The 12,251-nt window shown below is 53.3% G+C and overlaps 3 protein-coding genes across 3 annotated transcripts; 2 read left to right on the forward strand and 1 right to left on the reverse strand.

Moving 5' to 3' along the window:
- The first annotated feature begins 217 nt into the window (after positions 1-217).
- Syvn1 (synoviolin 1) lies at positions 218-6,901 on the forward strand. Its single transcript, XM_036202626.1, has 16 exons — positions 218-321; positions 1,110-1,258; positions 1,444-1,536; positions 1,620-1,772; positions 1,865-1,913; positions 2,330-2,433; positions 3,028-3,154; positions 3,245-3,344; positions 3,425-3,490; positions 3,583-3,699; positions 3,780-3,943; positions 4,213-4,341; positions 4,424-4,579; positions 4,660-4,846; positions 5,549-5,700; positions 5,772-6,901. The coding sequence occupies exons 2-16, from the start codon at positions 1,127-1,129 to the stop codon at positions 5,879-5,881; spliced, it is 1,839 nt and encodes a 612-aa protein (XP_036058519.1). The 5' UTR covers positions 218-321; positions 1,110-1,126; the 3' UTR covers positions 5,882-6,901.
- On the reverse strand, positions 6,809-10,319 carry Mrpl49 (mitochondrial ribosomal protein L49). The gene is made up of 4 exons (XM_036202637.1): positions 10,184-10,319; positions 9,402-9,552; positions 7,815-7,939; positions 6,809-7,722 (listed from the first exon to the last, which is right to left on the reverse strand). The coding sequence occupies exons 1-4, from the start codon at positions 10,259-10,261 to the stop codon at positions 7,576-7,578; spliced, it is 501 nt and encodes a 166-aa protein (XP_036058530.1). The 5' UTR covers positions 10,262-10,319; the 3' UTR covers positions 6,809-7,575.
- A 122-nt stretch (positions 10,320-10,441) lies between these two features.
- On the forward strand, positions 10,442-12,131 carry Fau (FAU ubiquitin like and ribosomal protein S30 fusion). Its single transcript, XM_036202649.1, has 5 exons — positions 10,442-10,528; positions 10,771-10,853; positions 10,966-11,110; positions 11,773-11,828; positions 11,962-12,131. Exons 2-5 carry the CDS (start codon positions 10,779-10,781, stop codon positions 12,085-12,087), a joined length of 402 nt encoding a protein of 133 aa, XP_036058542.1. The 5' UTR covers positions 10,442-10,528; positions 10,771-10,778; the 3' UTR covers positions 12,088-12,131.
- The last annotated feature ends 120 nt before the right edge of the window (positions 12,132-12,251 follow it).

The raw sequence follows: 12,251 nt of genomic DNA on the forward strand, positions 1-12,251 counted from the left end.
AACAGCTGGAGTCCTGGAGGGGTTTACAGTGGTGACCCTAGTACGGTGACTAACAAGTGTTGTGGGGGCAGACCTCTTTGGTCGCGACCACGCGCCACATCTCTTGCTCAGCTCGGCTGCGTGCGCACGGGCCCCGGAAGCACCGGCGAGATCGCGGCGTGCAAAGCGCACTTGGTACGGTCCGCTCCGCCGCGCCCCGCGCCGCCGGAAGTGAGGTGTCTTACCCCCGAAGTTCCGGTTCGCAGGGGGTGGGGAGTGTTGTTAACCGGAGCGGCTGCGGCAGTCGCGGTGATTGAGCGGGCTCGCGGCACTGGGCTCCTGGTGAGTGGGCCCAAGTCTGGTCCAGGTTGCGGTTGGGGTAGGGGGTCGGGGACCAGGACCATGCTCTTTGGGGTCACTGAGATCAGCCCGCCCCCCTGCGTTCCGCCGCCAGTTTTCGGCCTGTCAGATGGCTGTAGACCTCAGGCGGCAGCGCGGCCACCGTCCTAGAGGCCGGGCCCCGCCTGCGACGTTTGCAACTCCTAGCGCTCACAGGTGTGCGTCTTCGAGGCGACCCGGGGGGCTCTCGATCCCGCCTCTGCACCCTGCTGGTCGGCCGTTTCTCCGGTACTCGGAGTGGACCCTGCTCGGGGGGCTGGGAAGGGGGTGCCAGGGTTCCAGACTGACGTACCCCGCTGGGCACGCGTCTATGCTGACCACCCTGACACAGCTGTCACCGGCCGTGCCGCCTCCCAGGCTGTGCCCTCTGCGCCTTGCCTTCTCCCAGCCAGGCCCAACGTTCCCGCCTCTAAAGCCTGTCATCCCAGCTCCTACAGAGGGTCAGCATTGCTGCTTTGCCTCGTTGACTCCCTAGAGGAGGCGGCTTGGCAGGCAGCGTGGAAAGAGCCCTAGATTTTTAAACGAGACTAACCCAAGTCCCAGGCCTTGCATCAGTGTGAGCCTTTAACCCTTATGAGTCCCGGTGTCTCGGTTGTGAAATGGGGAGTATATGCTGTTCCGAATCTAGTGGCTGTCAGGTGAAATGAGAGTTCACTCCTAAACTGACACTACCGGGGACTATACTAGGTTTGCACAATATGGACATCACAAATGTCATTTTCCTTGTGCAGGTCTCTGGGCCAGGGCGATGTTCCGCACCGCAGTAATGATGGCGGCCAGCCTGGCGTTGACCGGGGCAGTGGTGGCTCATGCCTACTACCTCAAACACCAGTTCTACCCCACTGTGGTGTATTTGACGAAGTCCAGCCCCAGCATGGCAGTGAGTTCATGGCTCAGTGAGGGGGGACTGTCCAGGGAGGGAAGGAGGAGTCTATGTAGGGGAGACATAGCCATTGGCTGCCTAACTTGGAATAATCTATAAGACTTGGGAACATGTCAGAATGATGAGTCCTAGGCAGTGGAGAGCAGAAAATGACCTCAAACTATGGCTTTCCCCACTCCTAGGTCCTGTACATCCAGGCCTTTGTCCTCGTCTTCCTCTTGGGCAAAGTGATGGGCAAAGTGTTCTTTGGGCAGCTGAGGGCAGCAGAGATGGAGGTAATATGTTGTTGGCCCCAAAGGACAGGGTCCAGAGCCGGGCAAACAATGACGGGTTCCATGTCCCCCTGCTCAACCCACAGCACCTTTTGGAGCGGTCCTGGTATGCTGTCACTGAGACCTGTTTGGCCTTCACTGTTTTTCGGGATGACTTCAGTCCTCGCTTTGTGGCGCTCTTTACTCTCCTTCTCTTCCTCAAATGTTTTCATTGGTTGGCTGAAGACCGTGTGGACTTTGTGAGTCGGGAGTGGCTGATGGGCATCCTGGTGGATTGGGGCATAGGGTGACCCCAACCATCTTGATGGTGTCCTTCTCTGCTCTGCCTCAGATGGAACGCAGCCCCAACATCTCCTGGCTCTTTCACTGCCGCATTGTCTGTAAGTGAGCCTTGTGAAGAAGAGGGGGTTGCTTGAGGGGAGAGGCGCCACTGAGGAGTAAACATAAAAAGTCAGAATCTATGAGCAGTACCGCAGAGCCTTGCTGCCCTGTGGACAGCTGTACAGGAAAGATAATTTAAGAAGTGAATTTGCATAGTCTCTGCTCTGTTCCACTCCAGGGCTTCTAAACTGCCTGGGCCCTCAGCTCTCTGCCTTCTCCCTTGGGCCTGGGTTGCCCCAACACCCTGCCTGGGCAAAAGTAGTTCCCAGAGGGCTGATTGCACTTGGGTGTACACATCTGAATAGATGGCTGCATCTATGGCCATGATGGACATGAGGGTGGGGCTGTACTAGAGCAGGAAGTGGTTGTCAGGCCTGTGCTAACCTCACTTCCCTCCATCTGGGGGTCTCCACAGCTCTTATGTTCCTCCTGGGTATCCTGGACTTCCTCTTCGTCAGCCACGCTTATCACAGCATCCTGACCCGGGGGGCTTCTGTGCAGCTGGTGTTTGGCTTTGAGGTAAAACTTGAGTTTGGGGGGACAAAGCTGAGGTGGCCCTGCATGTGCTGTGAGCAATCCTACAAGTGCTTCCTGAGCACCTGCTGTCTCCACCCCCCCACCCCCGGTACTGGCCACCAGAGAGCAGTCATCATAGTCCTGCCTGCCCTCATGCACTGGTAAGGAACTGCAGAAGGGCACAAAAGAGGCTGGTAAGAGGACTCCTGACCTGGGCACCTTAGCAAGGAAGGCTTCCTGGAGGCTGGTGCCACAGCTGGCTATGGATAGACAGGAGGAAATTGCTGGGTAGATCACCCAGGAGACGTGTTCCCAGCTCACATTTGCAGAGTACTTACCACATGCCAGGCCTTCTGCTGTATGCATGTTACATCTCACTCATAATCAACAAAACTGCGTTGTTGTAGATGACAGTTGATGTTCGTTTTACCAATGAGCAGACAGAGGTTGAGCCAGTTGCTTTAGTGATAGGCTAGGAGGACCCGCTCTGGGTCCAGAGCCTGAGCTGCTACCACTGTGCCTGCCATACTGAGGCCTGGGCCTGGCTGGAGAAGGGGAAGCTGGTGCTTACATTTGTCTCATGTCCTCTCCCTCCAGTATGCCATTCTGATGACCATGGTGCTCACCATCTTCATCAAGTATGTGCTGCACTCCGTGGACCTCCAGAGCGAGAACCCCTGGGACAATAAGGCTGTATATATGCTCTACACGGAGCTGTTTACAGGTGACAGGAGCCTGGGCCTCTCCTGAGCCACACCGGCATCCTGTGTGCCTGCCAGCTCTGTGGCCAGCCAGCTCTGCCTTTCCTCCCCAGGTTTCATCAAAGTCCTGCTGTACATGGCCTTCATGACCATCATGATCAAGGTGCACACCTTCCCACTCTTTGCCATTAGGCCCATGTACCTGGCTATGAGGTGAGTCCAGCTTTGTCCCTTCCCGTCCCTGACTGATGTCTCCCATCTGTCTTCCTACACTTACTGATTTGTCTCTTTAGGCAGTTCAAGAAAGCTGTGACAGATGCCATCATGTCTCGCCGAGCCATCCGCAACATGAACACACTGTAAGTGGTTTATCCTGGCTCCTCTCCCACTCTGTCCTAGACGCCTTTGCTCCAAGATCTGGTCCTGACATGTTCTCTGCCATCTTATCCAGGTACCCAGATGCCAGCCCTGAGGAGCTTCAGGCAATGGATAATGTCTGTATCATCTGCCGGGAAGAAATGGTGACAGGCGCTAAGAGACTGCCCTGCAACCACATCTTCCATACCAGGTGGGAGAGGGGCTGGGGGACCTGCGTAGTGGGCACAGGCTCATGGGGACCTGCTCACCACTGTCTGCTCTTACTCCCAGCTGCCTGCGCTCCTGGTTCCAGCGGCAGCAGACCTGTCCGACCTGCCGTATGGATGTCCTGCGGGCATCGTTGCCAGCCCAGGCACCGCCACCCCCTGAGCCTGCTGACCAAGGACCACCCCCTGCGCCTCATCCTCCACCACTTCTGCCACAACCTCCCAACTGTAAGTGGTCTTCCTTCATTTGACCTCAGAGGACCTTCCCTGCCCTCAGGTACTTGCCCTGGGCTGGGTATCAACAATGCTTGGGAATCCCAAATGTCTGCCCCCCGAAGCTCATTCTGAGCAGGAGGGGGGGAAGATGAGTAGACAGATGACCAGTGCTCAGCTCAGCGGCATGCAGGAATGGAGGCCGCTCCTAGTAGCCGAACATCTGGCTTGGGAGTGGGAACCGTCAGCTCCTCCCTCTTCTCACTGCCATTTTCTCTCCGCAGTCCCCCAGGGCCTCCTGCCTCCTTTTCCTCCAGGCATGTTCCCACTGTGGCCCCCAATGGGCCCCTTTCCACCTGTCCCACCTCCCCCAAGCTCAGGAGAGGCCGCAGCTCCTCCGTCCACCAGCGCAGGTGAGCTTTTGCATGCTAAGGCAGTTGGAGTGGCAGTCACATCTAGAGACCCAGAGACTGATTTTCATTCTGTGCTTTCCAGCTGTTTCTCGGCCCAGTGGAACTGCCACCACCACAGCTGCTGGTACCAGTACTTCTGCCCCAGCATCTGGCTCTGTCCCTGGCCCAGAGGCTGGCCCGGCTCCTGGCTTCCCCTTCCCTCCTCCTTGGATGGGTATGCCCCTGCCCCCACCTTTTGGTAAGTTGGCTACTCTCTGGGATGTTCAGGGTAAAGAGGTCAGGCCCAGGTAGCTCAGACTGATGTCTGCCTCCCTCCAGCCTTTCCGCCAATGCCTGTGCCCCCTGCGGGCTTTGCCGGCCTGACCCCAGAGGAGCTACGGGCGCTGGAGGGCCATGAGCGGCAGCACCTGGAGGCCCGGCTGCAGAGTCTGCGCAACATACACACGCTACTGGACGCTGCCATGCTGCAAATCAACCAGTACCTCACTGTGCTGGCCTCCTTGGGGTATGCATGCCAGATTCTAGTAGAGCTCAAAAAAGGTCCCATGTAGTTTTGGCGTTTGTCTTCCCTATGCGCTGTAGTATGTTCTGCTGCCTCAGGCCACCCATCTCCAGGCACGCCCAGTGCTTTCATCCTCCATTCAAGAAGTGCACCCAGAGCTGTGGAGTCAGTGCTTGTTAGTGAGCTGACTGTGAAAGTTATTCACGTTTTTCTAGACTCAGATTATTCCTGACACTTGCTGCTCCAGCTCATCACCTCACACACTCCTGACACTGAGGAGCAGATAATAGAAAGTCGCTTCAAGCCAGCCTGTTGCAGGTTCAAGTGCTAGTCACTTGCTTGCTTTAAGACTTGCTTTACATTGGAACAGAAGTCAATTTTTCAGTCATAGGTGACATGTGCAAAGGGCTGAGCACTCCAACTTACCCAGTAACCCCTCTAAGGTGCCTAACTCTAAGTGGAGACTGAAAGGAACCTGAGAGGGTCAGCTGGCTGTCTCTGCCTGCAAGTGCTTCACAGTCCACAGGCTGAATCACCTGAGACTCGAATCCACACGCGTTCACTTATGTCTGCTTCTCACAAAAATTCAAGGACGGCTTGCCTTAGAGCTTGCCTGCAAGGCGTGTGGTGGTGGTGGGTTTGGTAGGAAAAGCTGTCCAGCCCAAGGTGCCAAGGTTAGGCCTCTTTTGTCCCTTCTCTTGCCAGGCCCCCCAGGCCAGCAGCTTCAGTCAACCCCACTGAAGAGACTGCCTCCGCAGTGGTGTCTGCTGCCCCCTCCACCAGCGTCCCCAGCTCTGAGGTCCCTACCCCATCCCCAGGAGCCTCCCCACCAGTCCCTGAAGCTGAAAAGCCTCCAGGTAGGTGTGATTAAGCCAGAGGGGTGAGGATGGAAGATTCTCTGGGCTCCACTTGTGACTTCTCTGCGCAGCTCCTGAGTCAGTGGGCGCTGCCGAGGAGCTTCCTGAGGATGGAGAGCCTGATGCTGCAGAACTCCGCCGGCGTCGCCTGCAAAAGCTGGAGTCTCCTGTTGCCCACTGACACTGCCCAGACCTGGCCCTGCTCTCGAGTGGCTCTCTGGAATATGTCCTGCCACCAAGTGCCAGCTCCCTCTGTCTGCATCAGGGAGTAGTAACCCCCGGCTGAGAAGGAAGTGGCAGGATCTCTGAGGCCAAGAAGTGGCTGGGTTCCCAGTTGATCCATTCCTGATGGCCCTGGCAGCCATGGGATGTCGTTCAGTTCTCACCTTCCACTACCACTTCTGCTGTCTTCTGCTGGGTCCCTGAACATAGAGGCTGCACCTCTGGGAGAAGGTGAAGCCCCCCCCCCCCAGCCCTGCTTGAGTGTGGGGCCATGCTGCAGTGCCGAACAGTATTAGCTTCTGTTCCCAAGTGTGCAAACCCAGAGGGGCTGAAGACAGACCAGGACCTTACCCTACTTCTGCCAAGACTGGTACCAGTCTCCTTCCTCGTCCCCATCTTCTCAGAAACCCCTTTGTGATGGTGGCTGTGCCCCCTAAGCCCTGTGGCATTTCCATGTCTTACTGGCAACCACACAACTCAGGGAAAGGAGTGCCTGGGGGTGGGGGACAGGCGGGCAGCACTGAGGGACCCTGTCCTGCCCCTCCCCAGGCTCTTTCCCCATCTCACCCAGCAGCCACTGCCTGGTGGGCCTGGCTGAGGGTGTGTGCTGCTCCTTAACCACTGTTCCCCAGAACCCAAGGCAGGCCACCTCCAACCTGTGGGACTTGAGTTCAGGATTGGAACTATTTCTGTACCTAGAGGCTTTTGGCTTAAATTTTGTCTTTTTGATTTGAATGCTTGACCCCAGGAAGAAGGAGCAGTGTGAGGCTAGGTACCTTGACTTTCCACTTTAGAACAGGCTCTGGGCCAGGCAGGGACCATGGAGCCAAGACCTAGCTGCTTCTTTCTTTCTTCCTTTTGGTTTTGTGTTACAGGAGTTTCTGGAGACAGTTTCAGATGATTATTTAATTTGTAAATATTGTACAAATTTTAATAGCTTAAATTGTATATACAGCCAAATAAAAACTTGCATTAATGACTGGTGGGGCTTGTAACTTAGGGCAGGGGTCCTTTCCCTTGCCTAGCCTGTAGACTTATGGTCTGTGGTCTCCTGGAATGAGGATGCCCAGATATTTAACAACTAGACATACTTTCATCTTACACGTGGAAAACCTGAGTGCTGGGAGGTTGGTATCTCTTCTACCTTGGGTCTGAAGTCAAGCCAGGCAGCCAGGATCTGAACACTGCTAACCAATTTAATGGTGGAGTTGGACAAGTGGCTGATATGGGATGGTACAGCAGGAGTGAAAAGCCTTCATTTTCTTGTCTTCAAACGTCAACATAGCCGATTCCAGGACAGCAGGTGGATGTCTCCAACCCTACCTATCACAGCACTCAGAACCTAAGATATTTTTGTCTGTCTGCTCCGTTCCAGTCCATGTCACTGTCCTATGTTGTCCATGTTGTTTTCCATACTCAAAGCCCAGTTTGGCTTATAGCAAAAGCTCCAGAAGGCCAAGGATGCATGTCTCTGATGGGTTGTTTCCAGAATGGTTGACTTATTTTCCTCTTTGTGGAAGCAAGGACTGATCTCAATGTCTTTACCTCTAAGTCCTAACCCCGTGCTCTGAGTCCTATTCCAGAGACTCCAAATCCACTTCCTCTCTGGATGCCAGTCTGTGGAGGGAACTGCCATGGACTGATCATCAGGCCTCAGAAGCCTTTCTCAAGAAGCCAGGCTTTAAGCTGCTCATCAAAGTAGCCCTTGATTCGAAGAGTACCTGTCACCTCATTAACCTGGGTGACAGGTGTCTTTCCCAGCTGTGGGCTCAGAAATTCTTCCACATCCTTCTGTAGAGCCTGGGAAAAGATAACTGCAGTCAACAGTTTCTAATCCCAGGGCTCCTCCCCTTCAACCCTGGAAGGATAGGAAACAGACCCAAGCCACTTACCCAGATGTCCCCTTCCACCTTCCGGATCACAGTCATCTGTCGGTTGCCATGTGTGATGTCTCTGTAGACCGGGATGTTATGCATCCGGGATCGCCGAACAAAGTAGGGCAAGTTGGGAGGAGGATCTGTAAAGGTGTGGTGTAGGAAGGCAGTGTAACCTAGGCCTTGGCCAAGGGCCTTCCCTCACAAAGGTTCTCATTTTTGCTTTGAGACAGATAAGGTTCCTGAATTCTAGGCTAGCCTCAAACTCAAGTAGCTAAAGATGACCTTGAATTCCTAATCCTTCTGCTTCTGCCTTCCAAGTACAAGGACTTCAGGCTTGCTGCAACTGGCTACAGAGGGTCATTAAATCCTACTGGACAAAACTACCTCCAAACTTCAGGTCAGGGCATCTCCTCTGTCCTTCAGTTTATAGTCAGGACTGAATTTTCAACTTGGTGCTATAAGGCCCCACCCAGGCCTGCTACCATTTAAGTGCTCAAAAAGAAATGAAGAGCTAGGCATGACTGTTCATGCCTAGAACATCTAGGTAGTTCAAGGCTAGTTTTGGTTACTTTAGACACTGTCTCGAAAATAGTCAAAAGCCAGGCATGGTAGTACATGCCTTTAATTCCAGCATTTGGTAGGCAGAGGCAGGGGGATCACTGAGTTTGAGGCCAGCCTGGTCAACAAATTGAGTCCTAGGACAGCTAAGCCTGTTACACAGAGAAACCCTATCCAGAAAAAGGGAAGAAAAAAAAAAAGTCAGATATGGTGGCACATTTCTTTAATCCCAGCAGAAGGAAACTGGTGAATCTCTGAGTTTGGGGCCCATACCTTTAATCCCAGCACTAGGGAGGCAGAGGCAGGTGGATCTCTCTGAGTTCAAGGCCAGCCCAGTCTACAGAGCAAGTTCCAGGACAGCCAAGGCTACACAGAGAAACCCTGTCTCAAAACAAACAAAACGCATACACAATACTTGATTACAGTATCTCTCCCTGGGTCTTTGGGGAGACCTCTCTGGACTACTCTACTTTCTCATTGACCCAGTGAGGGTGACAACTTATGTAACAAAAGAGATGGGAGTTACAGGGGTTCTTTTGGTTTGGTTGTTTGGTTTGCTGTTTTTGAGACTGTAGCTCCAGTTGGCCTAAACTTTATAATGGCAATGGGATTTTATAAACACAATCACACAATGGACTCTGTATTAAAGGTTTTCTATGCTCAACAGATTATACCCATTTTGCTGAATTTGAGGAGAAGAAGTTAAATGACTAATAAGATCACACCAATAATGAAGGGCAAACCCAAATTCAAACCAAAACTGCCTTTCTGCTAAGCTGCATTCTCTATTGTACACGGTCAGTTGGCCTGGAAGAAGAGAAATCCAAACACATGGGCTTCTTTCTCTATGCTTTCTCACCACAAGAGAAGACTTCGCCCCAGTAAAATAGGGTTTTATTCTTGGGCCCATCCCTGGGGTATGAGACAATACTAATCCTCTGTCTCAACAGCACTCCTAAACCCACTGGGAAGTTCAAAGCCTCAGCTGGGGCAAAGGACCTTCCTCCTCTACAGACTTCAAACTACCCCCATCACCCAGCTCACCTCTGGGAGGCTGCCAGCCACTAGGAGTGGGATAATGTTTATGCTTTGGTGGCTCTGGGATTTTGGTAGGGGGGAACAGGCGCTCCACAAACTGGTATTCATCCACAGACTCCACAAAGCTGGGGTTATCAGAAGGACCCTGGATTTGGCTCTAAGGCAAAACAAACAAACCATATTTCCATTAGTTCACACAACACAGAAGGACTTTAGAAGGCAGAAAGAATTGCAAGACCTAAGCTGGGAAAGCAACAGACTTTTCCAGAGGGCAAGGTACCGGGGGACTGGAAAAACAGCTCAGTCTGAATTCCAAGAGTTCCCCAAGACTCAAATGACAAACGTGTCCATATTCCTGAAAAGCCAATTAACCCTAAGACTAGTCAATACAGTATTCTTCAGTGTTTTTCTGAGCATGGTGTTGAAATCTTTTTCTTTCTTTTTTCTTTTCAGAGCTGAGGACCGAACCCAGGGCCTTTTCTACCACTGAGCTAAATCCCCAACCCCGGTGTTGAAATCTTTAGCTCCGACTATGGTGCTTAAAACGATCAGGCACTGAGCGAGGACGTGGTCCCAACTCGAGCTGTGCAGCAGCCACATTCCAAACCCCAGACTACCCAGGCTCTGCCACCTGCCCTCTCCACCCTGCCTGCATCTACCCTCGAGACCAGTGACAAGCCGAGAATACAGGAAAACCAAGGCCACGTGAGGGAATGCGGCGGTCAGGGCTGTCATGAGTAACAGTGAGGCTCACACACAGCCTTGTGCTCTCAGCTCCGAACTCTCACCAGCTGCCGTAGCCCGTTGCTCCACCGGACGCAGCGGCCCCAGTCCCGCAAAGCGGTCCGGAACACACTTGCCGCCATGTTGGGTTGACCAACTGCAAGTGCCACCTGCGCGCGCAACCTGCTTGGACCCGCCCCCTCCTGCGTGCACCGCCCACCGGGAAAGAACGCCTGCGTAGTGCGTTAGGGGAAGGCGTGGACGGCGGTGGGCGGTACAAATACAAGCAATCCGCGCGGTCGCGCAACAGTGACGTGACACGCGACAGGAGGTGAGGACGTGCGCGCTCCCGCTCCTTCCTCTTTCTTGACTCCATCTTCGCGGTGGAAGCTTCGCCGTCCGCGGGTTAGGTGAGGCTCGGGGGGCTGCAGGACCTGTAGCGCTCGGCAGCAGGCCGTCTGCGGGCTCCGAAGGTGCGGGGAGGCCAGGGGACAAGGGCCGATTGCGGCCTTGTCTCCCGACCTCATTCAAGGCCCCCGAGAGCCCGACCTTTCGCATGTGGACCGGCGCAACCTCCTGCCCCGCTTCCCATCCCCGATCTGACGTCTGAGACGCTTCTTTCCTTCTCTCAAGAAACCTTTTTGTTTTCCAGTCGCCAACATGCAGCTCTTTGTACGCGCCCAGGAGCTACACACCCTTGAGGTGACCGGCCAAGAAACGGTCGCCCAAATCAAAGTAAGTGTGTAATGCTCTTTTATTCCATCTAATTATGCTCCTTTATCCCAAGGCACACAGGGAAAACTTGTTTACTAACAAACGTTGTTTTTGGTTTTTTTATTTAATGTAGGCTCATGTGGCCTCACTGGAAGGCATTGCCCCGGAAGACCAAGTCGTGCTTCTGGCTGGTTCGCCGCTGGAGGATGAGGCCACCCTAGGCCAGTGTGGTGTAGAGGCCCTGACCACTCTGGAAATAGCTGGCCGCATGCTGGGAGGTGACTGCTTTTTCACTGTGAACTAGTGGAATGTGTGTAGTTAGAGCATGTGACAGCGTACTAATGTGGCAATACACTTGTGTCTTCTAGGGTCTTTATTTCATAATGGTACTTCAGTCTCTAATCAGACTGGTTCATGGTGAACCCACTAAAGTCAAAGTCCAGGGTGGCATGGTAGCACTTGGGAGATAGGCAGGCAGGTCTCAGTGAGTTTGGTTTTTCCGAGACAGGATTTCTCTGTGTAGCTTTGCGCCTTTTCCTGGAACTCACTCTATAGCCCAGGCTGGCCTTGAACTCACAGAGATCCGCCTGCCTCTGCCTCCCCAGTGCCGGGATTAAAGGCGTGCACCACCACCGCCCGGCCTCTCTGAGTTTAAGGACAGGTGTACAGAGCAAGTTCATGAACAGCCAGGGATACACAGAGAAATCTTGTCAGGGAAAAAAAAAAAAAAACAGAACAGCAATAATAAGAATCCGATTTACTGGGGTCCCGGGGTGCTCCTGGCTTTGTTTGGTGTGTAGAATTTTAGTTAAGGAGTCCTTGCCTTAGGGTGCCTTAACACTCAGCAAGTATAGTTTCATTCCTTGTTGGCCTCAAGAGTAAGGGTTGTGCTGGGCAGGGCATTGTTTCTTACTGCTTCCGTTCTCCCACTCCCACACAGGTAAAGTCCATGGTTCTCTGGCTCGTGCTGGAAAAGTGAGAGGACAAACTCCTAAGGTGAGGTATTTGGACTTTGTGTTTCCTATTGCAGCAAAGTCTTTTCTTACTCTTTCCTGGAGGGGTACTGGTGGGAAAGATGCCAGGCATGGGAGAGGTCAACCTGGGTCTTACCAGTCAATCCCCTTCCCAGGTGGCCAAACAGGAGAAAAAGAAGAAGAAGACAGGCCGTGCCAAGCGGCGAATGCAGTACAACCGTCGCTTTGTCAACGTCGTGCCCACCTTTGGCAAGAAGAAGGGCCCCAATGCTAATTCCTAAGTCCTATGTGATTCTGGCACTCTAATAAAACCACTCTGCCCAGACTTGTTACCACTTTCTTCATTTGTGAGGCCTTAGGAAGAAACTTTTAGGCTAGTGAAGTGCCTCTTGGTCATTAAGGGTAGATGAGAATCAGTCACCACCAAGGCCAGCTCAGTGTAGTG

The sequence above is a fragment of the Onychomys torridus genome, chromosome 1 (assembly GCF_903995425.1).
Source record: "Onychomys torridus chromosome 1, mOncTor1.1, whole genome shotgun sequence".
NCBI classification, from domain to species: domain Eukaryota; kingdom Metazoa; phylum Chordata; class Mammalia; order Rodentia; family Cricetidae; genus Onychomys; species Onychomys torridus.